Source organism: Coregonus lavaretus (genome assembly GCF_964263955.1).
Source record: "Coregonus lavaretus genome assembly, chromosome: 21".
NCBI classification, from domain to species: Eukaryota; Metazoa; Chordata; class Actinopteri; order Salmoniformes; family Salmonidae; genus Coregonus; species Coregonus lavaretus.
The window spans coordinates 23,097,900-23,117,523 of record NC_140008.1 but is presented as its reverse complement, the minus strand read 5'-3'; the positions used below and the strand labels follow the sequence as shown (position 1 = coordinate 23,117,523).

Below are 19,624 nucleotides of genomic sequence, written 5' to 3'. Positions count from 1 at the left end.
ACCAGATTTTCAAGCACTTCACATGTACTAAATCAGTCAACATCAGTGTGAGCGTGTTTCTCATCCTATGACGGTCTCTCGTCCCTCAGCTTTCGGTGTGCTGCTGTGGGAGATAGCGACGTACGGTATGTCTCCGTACCCAGGTATTGACCTGTCTCAGGTATACGACCTGCTGGAGAAGGGCTACCGCATGGAGCAGCCAGAGGGCTGTCCACCTAAGGTCCACGAGCTGATGAGGGCCTGTGAGTATGGGCACTGCACTCAGTCCACACACTGTACCACCAACACACAGTCCCTCACACTATCATCCATTCACTTATAGCTATGTAACCTAAATTGTCCATGGAGTAAGAAATAACATGACCTTTATTTTGGTTTGCTATCAGGCTGGCAATGGAGCCCGTTGGACCGACCCTCATTTGCAGAGACCCACCAGGCCTTTGAGACAATGTTCCACGATTCTAGCATCTCCGAAGGTACTTGTACGACATACAGTCACATTACTACCCTTAAGGCTTAAACATGGTCGGATACACTTCCCCCTCTTGGAGGCATTTCGCTCTGCTGCCTGACTCCATTCATTCCTGTCAGTTTTGGCACTAAAGAGCACACATTTGTGGATATTAGGGGGAATGGCTCTTAATGGTGCGTAAACATCTCTGTAGGGCCTTTTCATAGTGGTACAGCATGCCTGGTGCCTCAGGGAGAGACGGAGGATGATATTAGAGTGAGGAAAGGGCCCTGTGTAGCTCAGTTGGTAGAGCATGGTGCTTGCATCGCCAGGGTTGTGGGTTCGATTCCCACGGGGGGCCAGTATGAAAAAAATATATATATATATGCACTCACTCTGGATAAGAGCATCTGCTAAATGACAAAAAAATAAATAAAATAAAATGTAGAAAGGGCAGGCTGAACTGAGGTGTGGGGAATACAGGGATACTGCAGGGCTTTCAGATAAGCACTATAAACTCTAAGCATTGGTTTCTGCATTTATTCCAGTTAATGAAGTACTACTATTTCTATGTGTATAACGGTCTAATGTAAATGTCCACGTAATTAAGCATTCCTTTCCTCTCCCATGGCTCCCTCTCTCTGCAGAGGTAGCAGAGGAGCTGTGTAAAACTGCCGCTTCTGGCCACGGTCCGTCACCGCACCCCTTCAGCCACGACATGCCGCTGCTGCCCTCCAAGTCGCGCACACTCAAGATGCACGCGGAGAACAAGGAGAACATCGAGGGGGGTCTGGATGGCAGACAGGAGCCCAGCACACACGGCCCCTCAGGTACCCGCCTTGCCCGCCGCCATGCCCGCAGGCTGAGGAGAATGGCTGCTGTGTACCTGGCAGACTGAACATCACTGGATCACCTTACCCATCCCTTAAACGCACCACTATCTTATCTCAGTGTCCTTACACAATCACAACACAGCTCCTTTAGCATCATATATAGAGCTTTCCTCATAATTTATAAAGAGTTACTGTAATGTCACTTATCTAGCCTCATTGATAATATGCAGTGGAGACTGTTGCCATATCCAACCACAACACTTAAAGGTCCAATGCAGCCGTTTTTATCGCAATATCAAATCATTTCTGGGTAACAATTAAGTACCTTACCTGAAAAAATTTGTCAAAGGGATACAAAAATAGCTTCTTGGCAAATAACTATTTCTCAAGCAGCAATTTTGCTAGGATTGTCTGGGAGTGGTCTTAGTGGGGAGGGGAAAACTAGTTGTTATTTTCAGAGAGGTTTGGAAGTCTCATTGGTCTATTAACCAGGCAGGCCAAAACTCCATCCACTAAAACAGGCTGAGATTTCAGGCAGTCTTTTCAAAGAGCTCTTACACTAAAAGGGCATTATCGTTTTCACAATTTCACAGTATTATTCAAAACTCATAGTGTGGAAATATATATAAAACACAGCTAAATCATGTTTTTGACTGCACTGGGCCTTTTAAAGCATTGCATTTGGCCAAATACCAGATGCAGGGTTTAGATGAAAGGCATTCTCACTCCTCTCCCATATATAATTCACCATTGAGGATCTGCATGACTTTATAAACCACATAATCTCCATCAAATCTTCTTTCCTGACATGATTAGACAAGGCTGGGTAAATAGGCCTGTTTGTACTCATCTGTATTCATGTCTGTGTTCATGTTTGTCACTCATCTTTCATTTGTATTAACATAATGATTGAGGATGTTGAATTCTAATCCTCTTGTCTCTCCTTGTTGCATCCTACACACACAACTTACATATAACACATACAACTCTAACAAACACGAAGAATGACTGCATATGTACCAATACCTGAATTAAAATTGGCTGACCCACAAGAGTATTTTGTATGGTTTTTGAAATGTTGTCTTTCATGTTTTATGTGCAATCAAGTGACAATAAAGTGTTTTTATTGCATGTTGTGTTCATGCGGAAAAAACAAATGCAATCTATGTTCCCGTCAGTCCTTATACTCACTCCTTTCTCACACCATTTAATCATCCCCATGATACTTCTCCACTACCAGTATGATTGATCAGTGAACACACAATAACAAACACAGCGTAGTTTCTAATTGTATTAATCGTATGTCTGGGATACACATGGTATACACCGTCCAATGAAATGCTTAATTGCAGGTTCCTTCTCGACAATGCGTAACATACATCCCTAAGTTAAGTCGGGATGATGAAGCATGAGTGGTGGTGACAAAAGGGAGGTGGCTTCCTGCCATGCTGACTCAGCTGCCTGGCTCACTGTGGCTCTCATCAATTAAACGTATAGAGCAGCTTCACATCCCTAGTACAAGGTGGCACCACAAATGTATTGAAACAGGAATGGCTCTGGAGAGAGAGAATATGCCGGTTGTCAAAGCAAATTGGCAGCCAGCCTATGAGATTCACCAGTTTGCGCTAATGCAGATTGACGTTGAATAATGGTGTTATTAGTGTTGATAAAAGAGGCTGCAGCTCTGGTACCTGTTTAACTCAATGTCCTCTGTTCTCTGCAGGTCTGGCAGCCACTCTGCTGGCAGGGGATGGCCGGTCAGGCAGCTCTCCTGCTCTGCCTCGGAAACAGAGGGACAAATCCCCCAGCAGCCTCTTGGAGGACTCCCAGGAGACCACGTTCACACGGGACCGCAAGGCTGGCTTCTTCAGCTCCTTCATGAAGAAGAAGTCTCCCTCATCCCAGCTGCAGCAGAGCCTGCCCATGCCGCCCAAGAGGAGCAGCTCGTTCAGAGAGATGGAGACCCAGCCTCACAAGAAGTATGAGCCCACGGCTGGCTTCAGTGTCCCTCCCCTTCCCCAGGCTGACGGCCTGGGCTTCTCACCGTCCCATGGAGAGGGGAACCACGTCCAGTCACGCTGCTGTGGGGCCACTTTTGGACAAAAGTCCTCTGCCAACCACATATCTGGGGCCCCGCCCTCGCAGGTGGGCAGTAGCAGCAGCTGGGCAGGCCTGGCAGGTTTCTTCACCCCCCGCCTCATCAAAAAGACCTTAGGGCTACGGACTGGCAAGTCCACTGGGACCGAAGAGGGGGGTGGGGGGACCAAGCCATTCCCCAGGTCCAACTCTACCTCCTCCATGACTGCAGGGCTGCCTGACCTGGAGAGGATGGCTCTGACTTTACCCAGAAACCGCAATAAACCTCCTCTAGAGCGCACTGCCTCCACCACCTCGCAGCCTGAGAACGGGGCAGCACAGACCTCTGAGACCCTGCTCCGTAAGATGGATGAGGGCACAGCTCAGATCAGGGACCGGCCTAAAGCCAAGCTGCTTCCCCGAGGGGTGGGGGGGAGCTCTGGGGGGGTGAGGGCACCTGGGGTTGGGAGTGAGGCCGATTTGGATTGTCACTCGGGGGCTCTACGGTGTAGGGAGGGTCAGGAGGCAGGAGGACAGGACCGACAGGGATGGACGTCCCCCTCCAAAACAGTGGGATCAGGCCCGTCGGCGGCACCACACAACCACAAGGTTCCAGTGCTGATCTCGCCCACACTCAAGCATAGCCCGGCCGATGTGCACCTGGTAGGGATGGACTCTCAGGGGAACCGCTTCAAACTGCTATCGGAGCACCAGGCAGACCGGGACCGACCACGACTGGTCAAGCCCAAATGTGCTCCCCCTCCCCCTCCAACCCTGCGCCTCATTGGGCACTCCTACAGCGGGGATGGAGAGGAGCAGGTCGTAGGGGCTGTGGAGGTCAACGGTGATGGGGTGAAAAGACCGGGACGAGCAAGGGAAGTGGGAACAGGGAGACCATCAGTGCCACCACCACAAGTGCCTCCACCACCTTCAGCCTCCTCCTTTTCCTCTGCCAACAACACTAACACTACCCCCACTAAGATGGCCAACGGTGCCACCATCACTGCTTCTTCCACAGCCCCCTCTGGTGGCTCTAAGCCTCTGCGTCGGACTCGACAGCAGGCTGAGCGGGTTCAACCAGAGAAGATCAGTAAGGAGGCTCTGCTGGAGTGTGCCGAGTGCCTGAGAGGTGCCCTCCACAGCAGCCCCGAGCCCTCCTCCAGCAGCCAGGTCCTAGATGCTGGCCACCAGCTGCTAGACTACTGCTTTGGCTACGTGGACTGCATCCCACAGATGCGGAACAAGTTTGCCTTCCGGGAGGCCGTGGGCAAATTAGAGCTGAGTCTGCAGGAGCTGCGGGCATCGTCCTCCTCTGGAATCGGAGGGGCATTCAGTGGCCCAGGACCTAGCCCTGCTCTGGACAACTTGCACATCTGCATCAAGGAAATCAGTGATGTGGTTCAGAGGTAGCCATCGGACCCTGTCAAAACATTTTTCTTTGTATTCCCTTTTTTATGTTTCTGGTTGTATTAACATTTTGGGGACCGAGAACAATCTCAAAAGTACCTCAGAAAATCACTACAAATTGGATATCTTATTGTTTACAGTGGAATCTTTCTCAAAAATGCCAGTGGAGAACACTGATCTAACCTTTGTACATAAACATTGTTGATACCAAACTAGATGTGGTTCAATTTACACCAAGTAACTGTTTTGCCCCAAGTTCAAACTTTTCCACCAGGTTTTAAGGCCTTTCTTTTAACCGAATGTGGAGTAAATCAGCCAGGTATTCAGTCCCAGAGTGTTGGTAAAGAACAAAGTCAGTTTGCATATGTGTCATAGTCATCATAGCCATAATTATTCTCCACTTTGTTTCTTGGCTGAGTTACTATCTTTGGTTTATTCTCCTGGCAACTATGAAGAGTTCCTGTGACAGGAAGTCACTGTTCAAAACTATTGTCACCTGGAAAATAGATGAGTGTTCCACTTAATCAGGTCTACTTTCTGCCATTTGATTTGGTTTGATTATTTCTGGAATATTTTCACTTAAAATCGGAATGGAAAATGTGAGTATTTTAATATTTATGTCCAAATTCCCTTGCACATTTATCTAAAATGTTCGGAGTTTATGAGAAGAGTGAGGCGAGCGCAAGGTAGCACATGGGCAGGTGGTTTGGGGCAGTGTTTCTGTGTCCTTGGACAGTGTTGAATTCCCTGTGGCCCTTTCCCTCACTGCCTATAGATTCTTAAATTATTGAAAATCTGCAAATACAGCCACTCCCTGACAAAATACTAATCTCAACGCAAACTGCGGTATGTCTCTAGCAAATGAGTGATTTATTTGTACATTATTTGGTTTTAACTTTAGAATGTCTTTATGTATGAACTTGAATTTAAATTAATTATAGTTTTTTATTAAAAGCACAGACATATTTTTAAAACGTTATGTAAATATTTGCTTAATTTCATATCCAGGAAAAGGTTTAAGGTCACGTTTGCTTGGATAAGTATTTGACTATGAAAATAAACATTAGTAGAAAGTTTATTGCAGGACTGAGGCCCCCAACCCCATCTGAACATCTGCAAAATGAATGTATTTTTTTTTCTCGATCATGTAAATGTTGGACCGTACACCTGTAAGAGTTTTGTTATCATCTTCCTTTGAGAAGATGAGGTGTTTAATCTGTTGAAGTTCTCTGGTCATTTCAATACCAACATCAGTGTTCTGTTTTTGATGAGCACTTTGGGGCCACATAAATGAGTGAAGATGACTAATATCCCTTTTAGACGCTTTTTGATCATCTCTACGCAAACATTTCCATTTCATATTGTTGGAAGTCATTTCATCCTGTTTGTTGTATTGTGCACAAATAGCAAGTGTCACCCGTGCCTGCAATCCTTTCTCTATAATAATTTGGCTAATGTATCAAGCAATCAAAACAAAAAAAGCTTGCTTATAACGGTGTGTCCCTCGACTGAAAATTCTCCTAATGCCCACTTGAGATGTTGGAACCGTTGGTGTACACTGGATAAAGCCTATGAAGTAGTAGACATTGATTGGTATATTGCATTTCGTCTTAGTATAAACTCTAGTAGTGCCATTTGACATCCAATCTTTTTTCACAGTTCATTCCATGTCTGTTCTGTGGTACACAACCTATCTAATCCAGCAGATGAGCTTCAGTGTCTCTGGTCATTCAAACGTCGTCTTGACTAATAGGATGTCATGAAACCAATTGTTTCTTTACACTGTGAGGTTCCAAATTATATAAAGGTATTTCTTTTTATTTTCTTGCTACTGGATACAGCAATGTTTTTCCAATGATTCATGGTGCCTTTTGTGAAATATATTGTATGTATAGTGCACTACTAAGTCAAGAAACGGATATACAGCGACGTGTAATTGTAAATATCTTGTGCTTTGGTTTTCAGATGACACATTTTGCCATGAGATTGTGGCCAAGTATAAATATCACTACAACATACATTTATATTACTGGGAGTAAATTAAGAGTCTAACTTGAAAATAAAATGTGCAATTTGTCTCCTATATTATAATAGATGGACTGATGGTCAAATACAGCTTGTTCTTGGTCTGATAGTGGTCCATACTTGTGATCCCATATAATTCTGTCTCTGACAGTTGCAAAATAAGTGTTTTATTTCCAACAAACTACACAAACATGAGTCTGGTGCACTTCCCCAAAGCTGCTCTGTAGTATTAAGGATCTGAACTATTAAACTCTCTGCATCCTCCACTTGCTGTCTGTGAAATTCTTAATGACTGATTACCAATTTGGCCTTCCATTATTTTGCCTGTCACCCTTGCTTATTTATGCTTAGAACATCTCTTTCTTATGCTTTATTGCCAAACTGCTCAAGTGAGACGAGTATCCCATAGACTTGTGATTGTCTCATTTGTTATTGTTGGCGCAAGAGTGTAATGATCAAGGCTTGTCACGCTACGAGAATTAGTTTGCAATGATTGCAATAATTTTGCTAACAATTTATTTCATTTTGGTTCATTTTGGTTCAAGTGCGCATCAATTAATTTCTACCCAGTTTGTGTTGATGATGAAGCTATTTGTCCTTTATTTATTGTTGCTGTATTTATGTTGTACGTCATGTTTTGGATCCTGCAACTTTTCTGTTTGATCTGAACAGTGCTGAAGAAATAGTATGTACGCATCATATACCAAAGGCCACTTCCTCTTCAGTTCTATGAGTGCAATGAGAATGGAATACACTTCATTTTGAAAATGTGAATTTAACAGTGATAAAAATGGCAGAGGTTAACATATTAACTTTTTTATTTAAAGCTCACATAATACTATTTAACTGTGAAGTTCTCCCTAGCCATGTTTAAATTTGATGTAAATAATAAATATAATGTTGAACAGTTCTAAGGTCCATTTATCTTTTTGATTTGTGAAAATTCTAAAGATAAATAAAGAGAGCGCAACCTCAAGCCACCAGCTCAATCCTTGCCTTGTGTTAATCAGATTAATACATCTGAATGACCTGTGATGCATTTACTATTCCTCAGAAGGTCAATATTTAAAGTACACTACTGTAAATAGAATATAATTAATGGGAGGAAACTAATGATATTGATTGAAACATGATTATAGCCCAGGGGCAGTTAGGGGTTGCATAATTTTGTGGCATGTGATTCAAACCTTTCTTAATTTAAGGCACATCCTGACCCTGGCATTAGATTATATCGCATCTGCGCCTGGAACTGTCATCTGAAATATTTTAATGCGACCTTCCTCCGTTACATACCTTTTTAATTTTGCTTCAATAAACTGTGTATTAGGTTATCAGTGATCATTTTAGTGGAGGAAGGGTGTCTGTTTTGAGTATTTGAACATGGCCATTGAACTCAAAGTCATACAACGGATGTGTGCTGAACCGGGGTACTATTTGCTAAATACTTGCAAACTATGTGAGTATGAACTTTATACTAATCATATTAAATATTTCAAATATACAACTGTATTTGGTATATATTTTCTCTGTTAGGCCCACTCATTTTGCAAATGCATTCTTCTGGATAATAAAATAAAATCTGGAAATATTTCATGGATAATGAACAGATACTGATAAAAAATTTCAGCAACTGTACTATGACATACTTTTTTCAAGCATGCTACCCCATATACTTCATGCTAGGGGCCCACAAGGCCATGCACATACTCATTATGTAGTACTTACTAAATAGTATGGGAGCTATGCCATTTTGAACATGTCCAATGTATTTGAAATCATGAGTGCACTGCAACCTGGCATAATGGCCCAAATGAAGATATAGGCCTATAGTGTTATAATCATGTGCACCTATGGAACATAAAATGAGAAAGCAAAATTATAATTTAAAATGTTTCACAATCTGTCAGCTGTTAAGGATGCTGTCAAGTCTTGCCATCCCGTGACGTGGTAGAAACGTTTTTGTCCATACTGACTCCTCCCCCAGAATATTGGCCAAGTGTAAAGATGGCGTCCATCATGGAGGGACCGCTGAGCAAATGGACTAACGTCATGAAAGGTTGGCAGTATCGCTGGTTTGTTTTGGACTACAATGCGGGTTTACTGTCATACTACACGGTGCGTATTTCCTTGTACTTCATAATGAATACGCGGATAAGCTCCCGGGTCCGGTAGTATTATTTGCTAAAGCTTGTCAAAACCGAGTGCTGGAAACGGGACAGCGGCCTCCCTGTTGGTGCTTTCAAGACAACTGGGAACTCGGGGGTCAAATCATGACGTACGTGAACTTCAGGTTGGAAAGTCGGAACAATAGAAAGATGCCCGAGTTTCCGACTTGGAATTCCGAGTTCGATGACCGTTTTAAAACGATTTTTCTCAGTTGGATTTCGTTTTTTCCCGTCTTGAACGCACTGAAGTCAGAGATTTCCAGTTCCCAGTTGTTTTGAACGCGCCATGTGTGCCGGGAGTTGCGAATCTCAGCTGTCAGAAAAGGGCGGGGACTTTGCGTGACAGATTCATTATTGACCAATCATATCCATGCCAGATTAGCAACTAGCAAATTAAATGCCAGCATTTTCTGTACTTCCTGGAATGATGCGGCCGTGTTCTTCCCTTGTTGTTTGTCTGCAACATTTTCTATCTATCTTTCTATCTAGCTAGCTATCTATTTTTCATGTCCATGTTTTGCTGTCAGTTAGGCTTCAACACTGTTGATTTTTCGAGACATTTAAAGCAACGTAGCAGGAACAATTATAACAATGTCAGCAAAGGGAGGAGACAAGGTTATTTAGCTAACTCATGTTAGTCAGCTCATTGAGTTAACGTTAGCCAACTAGTCAAGTGAAGTAAATACCTAGCAAAAAAAATGTGCCTGCTTAGTCTGCCTGCGTAACAAAAATGTATAGTAGACTTCACCGTTTTGGTCTGCTGTCACCAGAGGCAGAGTTAATGTTAGCAGATATCAAATCACATTTTATTGGTCGCATACACATATTTTGCAGATGTTATCGCAGGTGCAGCGAAATGCTTATGTTTCTAGCTCCAACAGTGCATTAATACCGAAAAATACAAAACAATACACAAATCCTCCCAAATCAATAAATATCAGAATGAGCAATGTCAGAGTCCTGAATTTAAATATATATGTATATGATATACACTACCGGTCAAACGTTTTAGAACACCTACTCATTCAATGGTTTTTCTTTTCTTTTTACTATTTTCTACATTGTAGAATAATCGTGAAGACATCAAAACTATGAAATAACACATATGGAATCATGTAGTAACCAAAAAAAGTGTTAAACACAATCAGGCCTCCACAATCCCCCGACCTCAACCAAATTGAGATGGTTTGGGATGAGTCGGACCGCAGAGTGAAGGAAAAGCAGACAACAAGTGCTCAGCATATGTGGGAACTCCTTCAAGACTGTTGGAAAAGCATTCCAGGTGAAGCTAGTTGAGAGATTGCCAAGAGTGTGCAAAGCTGTCATCAAGGCAAAGGGTGGCTATTTGAAGAATCTCAAATATAAAATATATTTTGATTTGTTTAGCACTGTTTTGGTTACTACACGATTCCATATGTGTTATTTCATAGTTTTGATGTCTTCACTATTATTCTGCAATGTAGAAAATAGTTTTTTAAAAAATAAGAAAAACCATTGAATGAGTAGGTATTCTAAAACTTTTGACGGGTAGTGTATATAGACAGTATATGAATAGAAAAGGTGTGTACATCAGTAGTTATATAAGAAGTGGGTAAAACCGTATGTGAACATTATTAAAGTGACCAGTGTTCAATGGCTAGGGTAGCAGTCTCTAAGGTGCAGGGTAGAGTACCAGGTGGTAGTCGGCTAGTAACATTGCCATCCCTCTTTTTTATAAATTTTTTTTGCTACCTTATCATTGATTGCACCCTTCATAAAGCTACATAGCCTGCCGAAGATGGCACTATTATGCCTTTACATCGTTGACAACCTAAAGCCATTTCGTTCTACCATTTTCAACAGCCTGACCCTGCCACTTTGATGGGTTAACTGAGGGATGGGGCTGGAGAAATTTAACCACTGTCAAATGAATAGAGGACGCATACAGGTGATGCGTTGGTTGGGAATTGTGGGCAGGTGATTGTTCAGGCTGTGAGTTCCCTGCTGATAATGGGCTCCCGCCTATCTATGTCACAATGGGATGCCGGACTATCGCGCCTCAACGTCTGTGGACTATGATTTACGCTTTAGGCATTATAGCTAAGTCAAGAATCATTGGTCATATACACTCAATGGCCAGTTTGTTAGGTATGCTACCCTGTTCACGTAAATGGTTCGCTTCTACAGACAGTGAGTCAGGTGGCCATGGCTTGCTATATAAAGCTGGCAGACAGGCATCGAGGCATTCAGTTACTGCTCGATTGAATGTTAGAATGGGCAAAAATAGTGATCTATGCGACTTTGAGCATGGTATGATCGTCGGTGCCAGGTGCGCTGGTTCCAGTATCTCAGAAACAGCCAGCCTCCTGGGCTTTTCACGCACGACAATGTCTAGGGTTTACAGAGAATGGTGTGACAAACAAAAAACATCCAGTCAGCAACAGTCCTGTGGGCAAAAACAGCTTGTTGATGAGAGGTCGAAGGAGAATGGCAAGAATCGTGCACGCTAACAGGTGGGTCACAAACAGGAAAACAATGGTGCAGTACAACGGTGTGCAGAACGGCATCTCGGAATGCATAACTCGTCAGTCCTTGTCACGGATGGTCAGCAGAAGACCACACCGCGTTCCACTCCTATCAGCTAAAAACAAGAAGAAGCAGCTCCAGTGGGCACGCGGTCACCAACACTGGACAATTGAGGAGTGGAAAAACATTGCCTGGTCCGAAGAATCCCAGTTCCTGTTGCATCATGCTGATGGCAGAGTCAGGATTTGTCGTAAGCAGCATGAATCCAAGGCCCCATCCTGCCTCGTGTCAACGGTACAGGCTGGTATAGTAATGATATGGAGAATGTTTTCCTTGCACATGTTAGGGCCCTTGATACCAATTAAGCAATGTTTCCATGCCCCAAAGAATAATTCAGGATGTTCTTAAAGCAAAGTGGGGTCCGACCCAGTACTAGATGGGTGTAGCTAATAAACTGGCCACTGAGTGTATATGACCATTGAACAGAAGGAACATCATGAAAATAATATGCTCCACTGTGTCCCATCAAACTATCTCACAGGTAGCCACAAATATGCCCCTTTTACTGTCATTCACAAAGATGGGAAGGTTTCACGATACAGGGAAACCCAGTATCCCAATCTCATGCAAGTCAAACTAAAGGTAACTGCCAAAATAAAGGAAACACCAACATACAGCGTCTTAAAGGTTGAGTAAGTAAGAATCTTGTCCACAAATGTACCCACGTTTCTATTAGGCCTATATGTAAATAGTTTATGATTAGCGAATGTAGTTATTTTGTTAAATACTTCTCCCTATTAGTTGAAATCTATTTTTTTCACAGCCATTTTAGCTGTTGTGCTAGCTGTTCGGTCGGAACAGATTCACAAATCATGGGAATTTGTTGCGCTGTACAGACATCATCTCCCTCCGAGGCAGGTGTTGCTAGGCAACCCCCTGCACTTTCCTGGGCAAGCCTGCTCCCTCCGTGGCTAAAGCCAGTGTGCGAAATGGGATAACAAATGTTTATGCTATGAAACAAAATAAATACTGCACTCTGACCAACAAAACTTATTTGCTAGGTTCATGATAGTGTTGTTAGACAAAGCAAGGAAAGAGAACTTCAAAACGTGATGTAGTTTTATTTGAATTTGCAGCTGTTGTTGGTAAGTAATCTGCTAGCTTCTGATATGACTGATTGCATCTGTAATAGGGCGTTGGGCCACAACATGCCGCCAGAAGAGCTTATATATATATACAGCTCTGGAAAAAATTAAGAGACCACTACAAAATTATCAGTTTCTCTGGTTTTACTATTTATAGGTATGTGTTTGGGTAAAATTAAAAAAATATATATATTCTATAAACTACTGACAACATTTCTCCCAAATTCCAAATAAAAAATATTGTCATTTAGAGCATTTATTTGCAGAAAATGACAACTGGTCAAAATAACAAAAAATATGCTGTGTTGTCAGACCTCGAATAATGCAAAGAAAATAAGTTCATGTTCATTTTTAAACAACACAATACTAATGTTTTAACTTAGGAACAGTTCAGAAATCAATATTTGGTGGAATAACCCTGATTTTCAATCACAGCTTTCATGCGTCTTGGCATGCTCTCCCACCAGTCTTTCACATTGATGTTGGGTGACTTTATGCCACTCCTGTCGCAAAAATTCAAGGAGCTCGGCTTTGTTTGATGGCTTGTGACCATCCATCTTCCTCTTGATCACATTCCAGAAGTTTTCAATGGGGTTCAGGTCTGGCGATTGGGCTGGCCATGACAGGGTCTTGATCTGGTGGTCCTCCATCCACACCTTGATTGACCTGGCACATTGTCCTGCTGAAAAAACCAATCCTCAGAGTTGGGGAACAATGTCAGAGCAAAAGGAAGCAAGTGTTCTTCCAGGACAACCTTGTACGTGGTTTGATTCATGCGTCCTTCACAAAGACAAATCTGCCCGATTCCAGCCTTGCTGTAGCACCCCCAGATCATCACCGATCCTCCACCAAATTTCACAGTGGGTGCGAGACACTGTGGCTTGTAGGCCTCTCCAGGTCTCCGTCTAACCATTAGACGACCAGGTGTTGGGCAAAGCTGAAAATTGGACTCATCAGAGAAGATGACCTTACTCCAGTCCTCTACGGTCCAATCCTTATGGTCTTTTGCAAACCTCAGCCTGGCTGTTCTTTGCTTCTCATTGATGAAGGGCTTTTTTCTAGCTTTGCACGACTTCAGCCCTGCCCCTAGGAGCCTGTTTCGAACCGTCCTCACCGTGCACTTCACCCCAGCTGCCGTTTGCCATTCTTTTTGTAGGTCACTTGATGTCATCCTACGATTGTTGAGTGACATTCAAATTAGTTGGCGGTCATCCCGGTCAGTAGTCGTTTTTGCCCTCTGCCGGTCCGTATCTTTGTTGCCCCCAATGTCTGCTGTTTGACCTTGTTCTTATGAACCGCCGTCTTAGAAATTTTAAGGACGGAAGCAACCTGACGCTCACTGTATCCCTCTGCCAGTAAAGCCAGAATTGAACCCTTCTTTTCCTCACTCAAAACTTTCCTTTTCAACTCTTTTGGCATGGTCCATAGTTATTACTTATGAGGTACTATTAACACTTTTTTTTGCCATCCAGCTGGTCCTATTGCAAGAGGATAGTGATGACCACAGCAGTGGTTTTTATACTTTTCCTCGTTAAATAAGATTTGGTTCAGGTGATCACCTAATCAGTACCTAATTTAGTAGAATGAGGTGTGCCTGTATTGGAATTCAACAGACACTGGAATAGAATGGCTGTCATACATGTAGAGATGCTGATTTAAGTAAAATTTGCAGTGGTCTGTTAATTTTTTCCAGAGCTGTGTATATATATAATTATTTTCTTTACATCGCTGCAACTCCCCAACGGGCTCGGGAGGTGAAGGTCGAGTCATGCGTCCTCCGAAACATGACCCGCCAAACCGCGCTTCTTAACACCCGCCCACTTAACCAAGGAGCCAGCCGCACCAATGTGTTGGAGGAAACACCGTTCAACTGACGACAGAGGTCAGCCTGCAGGCGCCCGGCCCCTAACCCGGACAACGCTGGGCCAATTGTGCGCCGCACTATCGGACTCTCGATCACGGCCGGTTGTGATACAGCCCGGTGCCTTAGACCGCTGCGCCACTCGGGAGGCCCCGCCACCAGAACAGCTTCAATGCGCCTTGGCATAGATTCTACAAGTGCCTGGAACTCTATTGGAGGGATGCGACACCATTCTTCCACGATAAATTCCATAATTTGGTCACAGACTGTTCTCTCTGCTACCGCACGGCAAGCGGTACCGATGCACATAGTCTGGAACCAACAGGACCCCGAACAGCTTCTACCCCCAAGCCATAAGACTGCTAAAATGCAAATCAATTTATAACATTTTTGACATGTGTTTTTCTGGGGTTTTTTGTTGTTATTCTGTCTCTCACTGTTCAAATAAACCTACCATTAAAATTATAGACTGATCATGTCTTTGTCAGTGGGCAAACGTACAAAATCAGCAGGGGATCAAATACTTTTTTCCCCTCTCTGTAAATACCTACCTCGATTACCTCATACCCCTGCACATTGACTTGGTACTGGTACCCAATGTATATAGCCAAGTTATTGTTATTCATTGTGTTTATTCCTCGTGTTGTTCTTTTTCTATTATTTCTCTTTTTTTCTCTCTGCATTGTTGGGAAGGGCCCGTAAGTAAGCATTCCACTGTTAGTCTACACCTGTTGTTTACGAAGCATGTGACATACAATTTGATTAGATTTTTGTTGATGGTGGTGGAAAACGCTGTCTCAGGCGCCGCTCCAGAATCTCCCATAAGTGTTCAATTGGGTTGAGATCTGATGACTGAGACGCGCACGCACACACCATTTAAACCCCCTATGGTCCTTTGCGACCCGTCTTTCAAAGTCACTGAGATCTATTCTAGCCATGGTAGCCAAAATAATGGGCAACTGGAAATGTTTATATACTGAACGAAAATATAAACGCAACAATTTCAAAGATTTTACTGAGTTAGAATAAAATCAATAAAATGCAATTGTGTTTGTTGGCCGTAGCTTATACCTGCCCATACTATAACCCCACTGCCACCATGGGGCACTCTGTTCACAACGTTGACATCTGCAAACCGCTCGCCCACACAACACCATACAAGTGGACTGCGGTTGTGAGGCGGGTTGGACATACTGCCAAATTCTTGAAAATGACGTTTGAGTCGGCTTATGGTAGAGAAATTAACATTCAATTATCTGGCAACGGCTTTGGTGGACATTCCTGCAGTCAGCATGCCAATTGCATGCTCCATTCAACTTGAGACATCTGTGGCATTGTGTTGTGTGACAGAACTGCACATTTTAGTGGCATTTTATTGTCCCCAGCACAAGGTGCACCTGTGTAATGATCATGCTGTTTAATCAGCTTCTTGATATGCCAGACCTGTCAGGTGGATGGATTATCTTGGCAAAGGAGATATGCACACTAACAGTGATGTAAACAAATGTGTGCACAAAATTGAAGAGAAATAAGCTTTTTGTGCGTATGGAAAATTTCTGGGATCTTTTATTTCAGCTCATGAAACATGGGACCACACTTTACATGTTGTGTTTATTTTTGTTCAGTGTACATGATCCTAAGCATGATGAGATGTTGTAATTTCTTAATTAACTCAGGAACCACACCAGTGTGGAAGCACCTGCTTTCAATATACTTTATCCTTCATTTACTCGTGTTTTCTTTATTTTGGGAGTTACCTGCATCTGCTGGCACTTAACAAATTCAATATGACCCTACACTGAACGACCGTAATAGGGACACTTTTGGTTACGGTGAATGTCATTTATAGCCTAAGTGCCAGTCTTTGTGCTATCATGTCAACGTATTATCAATCATGGGTATACCAAACGTTTGGCTAGACAATGAGCAATGGACTTGGCAAGAGCACAAACAGATCTGGGACCAGGCTATGTCATACTATAGCTATGTCATACTTGCAGATGATATGCAATACTAGGAAACTCACAATTCTGTCTTGCAGTGATTTTTACCAGAGAATCTTAGCTTGCTATCTACATGTATGATGTTCCAGGAACTTTCCACTGATAAAGTTGATAATGAATAAACTTAAACTTGGAGTGGAAATGTGTGTGAACGGAGTATGCGGATATAAAACAATTGTATAGTATGCTTGAAACCTAATTTGTTCTTGTTCATTTTCAGTCCAAGGACAAGATGATGCGTGGCTCTAGAAGAGGCTGTGTGCGTCTCAGGGTAAGGAACTGATTTGGGTTGTTGACCATGCTCATTAGCCTATGTGCTTAGAGGGACAATTTGCACCCGCTGAATAAGTAGCTATTTTCCTAACTAGCCTAATACTGTTCTGTTGTTGTAGGTGTTCTTTGGCAATACAATACAAGGCTATTTAATATAAGCGCTTTCTAGAAGTTTGTGAACATATTGCCACCAGATGGCAGCATTTGATGTATTACTTGTACTTGGAATAGACACTAACAATAGTATTTTAATGAAGCGTTTCCTAAAATGGATCCTAGCTGGCCCATTGTAACCATTTTGTTATTTCTATCCTCAAGGAATTAACCATTATTATATTATTATTAACTTAATTTAGTAGCAAAGCGATCAGAGATCTGCTTTGACTTTGAACTGCAGCTCAAACAGAGGTTTTACTTTTAAAGTTTAAACAAATAGTTAGATAGATTGAAATGTCTTGGGGGAAACCTGTTTGGTATATTTTTGTGTCAAGGCTAGATGAAGCAGGATTTGAATTCTTTATCCTAATACTTTTATGAGTAGAGGTGAGAATTGGGAAAACATACCATCTTTAATTCAGTACCCACAATTGAAAAACGCATTTTAATAACCCATTTAGTGTAAGAGTATCACGTGCGAATATCATCATGTGCGTAGGTGTCTTTGTTTTGTTTTTTTAACCTACGTTCTGGCAATAATTCGAAGGATTAGCACAACCCGATGTCAGAATTTGTTTATTTTTGCCTAGAGACAATGTTCACATTCATGTAAAAAAGACCTTTCGTAGACATCACACACCACACACTCAGCTGCTATCCACAGCTTTGAGAAAACAACAGTTGGCTAGATTCTCTAGCATGCTAAATTGATACCCCTCTTTTTCTTGTTGGTGGGTCAGATGATTGATAATGGAATTAAGAAGACAACATTTCTTATGACTTTCATCTGTTTTGTGCTGATTTTGAAGGTATATGAGCATTCGCATGTTAGTGTTGTCAGGTATAGTGAACATATCTTACTCTGAACAGCATTCTCCTAGATTCATATACGTGTACAAAGTCTGACCTTACGTAGAGTTTTGTGTGTTGTAATGTTTGGGAGTTTAGTCTATCTACTATAAAAAAAAGTGTCTAGCATAAAGTTATTAACTTGCAAGTGTAGCCTGGTTGCATATTGAATTGTGCTATACATTGACTGATTAGTAGCCTAGTTGAGTATATTTCTTCCTTAGTACAAGTTTTAGATAGTTGGGACAGTACTTGTGGATTTACTTATGAGGTGATGGCATTTTCTTCTAGTCCTCAGACACACACACAGGCTAAATGCACACCACATGTATAAACACACACTCAGCCTAGGTTACATTATTTCTAGCCTAATTCTACTCATGGCTCGTTGAATGCCCGTTCCTCATTTTGTACCAGTGCCTTTGTCTCTCTGTGTGAAGCCAGCAGCCAGGGCATTGTCTTTTAATGAGTCATCACATAGTGGTTCTCTGTGATAATGGACGCCTACACCTCACCCTCAGTACATGGAAAGTCTTAATGCAGATTTGTGGTTAATTATATTATACATTTTTGACTTAATTAAAAGATAAGCATATGCCTTTCTTTTATTTTAATTTTAAAGGTTGGTTTTGACTAGCAAGCAGGTTTGAGATATACTGTTGCTAGGTGCCAAGCCACAAACAGTTCTGCAGTGATTTTCTTTCCTTCCATGCTGCTGGTCCCCAATGTCTGTCTCCTCTCTACCTGTTCCTGCCTCTCACACTCCACCCAGACACCCGCTCCTCTTTTCTCCCATGCCTCGGTGGGTTTTTGATAGAGCGTGAGCAGGAGAGGGGGATGGTGACGTCTCACTGCCTCCTCTTCCTTTTTGGTTTCCCAGGGAGCTGTAATAGGAATCGATGACGAGGACGACAGCACATTCACCATCACTGTGGACCAGAAGACTTTCCATTTTCAAGGTGAGTCTCTTGTTATTTTCTTTTTCCTCCCGTCTCCCTCACCTCCCACTCTGCTGACTTCCCTGTCGTTTGGAGTGAATCTGTCAATGCTGCATACGGCCGGCTGCTCGCATATAGGCTCTCTTTGTAGTTTGTTCTCTCTCTCTCTCTCTCTCTCTCTCGTATGCTCTTTCCTGCCTTTTTAAAAGGAGGATTATTCTGTCGGTGCGCCAACACAAGCAGACACACATCTAGGCATTTGAATTGCTCGTCGTCTCTATGTGGAACCTTCCTTTTCATCAGCAGCATCTGGCAGCTTTGCAAAGTAGAAGTGAAATGGGTAGGGGCTAAAGCAAGATTTATTCCACACCAAGATTATTCTGTAATGGAAAGAAGCGAAGGAGGCTCTTTTTTTTGGGAAGATTACTTGCATTTTCTACCGCCTCTGGGAATAAAACAAATACTGCTGAGCTAAAAGCCGAGCTATCTGCACTGCCGCTCCCCACCCTGAACACCGACACTTCCCAGAGACAGGACTGGCCCCCTTTCCCAGACACCCCTCACCCCACCCCTTTCCCCCGGACAGCAGCTGCACCGTCCGTCCACCCAGCGGACCGCTCTCCTCCAGGTCTCTAACCTCCTCCACCCTGTCACAACCCCATCCTCATGCCTCCATCCCCCCCACTCCCGACACAGCCACCACTACCACCACCAGCACGTTATCCACGGTGGGCCCACCTCCACCTCCTTCATGCCATCTCCCATTGCTATGTTCCGAAACTGTATGCTGTGGTTCTACAATAGGAAGGGTAAGGAGATGTCTGCATGCTGGCCTCTGTTAGCAGGTCGAAGGGCATGACTTAGTGAAGCAGTGATAGTAGCCTTTTCCTACGTATTTGGGTTGGTGGTTTTTGTAGCTTACCGTTTGCTTTGATTT

At 43.0% G+C, this 19,624-nt stretch overlaps 2 protein-coding genes across 5 annotated transcripts in view; both read left to right on the top strand.

Moving 5' to 3' along the window:
• Positions 1 to 7,768, top strand: part of LOC311148387 (tyrosine-protein kinase ABL2-like) — a 38,223-nt gene extending 30,455 nt beyond the window's left edge. For both annotated transcript variants that reach the window (XM_084185343.1, XM_084185344.1), the window contains exons 7-10: positions 90 to 242; positions 387 to 476; positions 1,099 to 1,281; positions 3,008 to 7,768. In XM_084185343.1, the coding sequence (XP_084041469.1) occupies positions 90 to 242; positions 387 to 476; positions 1,099 to 1,281; positions 3,008 to 4,770 (2,189 nt within the window). In that variant the 3' untranslated portion in view covers positions 4,771 to 7,768. The remainder of the gene's footprint in view (positions 1 to 89; positions 243 to 386; positions 477 to 1,098; positions 1,282 to 3,007) is intronic.
• Positions 7,769 to 8,766: 998 nt separating this feature from the next.
• The window catches only part of LOC311148391 (oxysterol-binding protein-related protein 9-like), a 41,621-nt gene continuing 30,763 nt past the window's right edge, over positions 8,767 to 19,624 (top strand). For 2 of the 3 annotated variants that reach the window (XM_084185351.1, XM_084185350.1), the window contains exons 1-3: positions 8,793 to 8,907; positions 16,692 to 16,742; positions 18,630 to 18,708. In XM_084185351.1, the coding sequence (XP_084041477.1) occupies positions 8,797 to 8,907; positions 16,692 to 16,742; positions 18,630 to 18,708 (241 nt within the window). In that variant the 5' untranslated portion in view covers positions 8,793 to 8,796. Of the gene's footprint in view, positions 8,908 to 16,691; positions 16,743 to 18,629; positions 18,709 to 19,624 lie in introns of all 3 variants that reach the window. The other variant, XM_084185356.1, reaches the window with a different exon arrangement.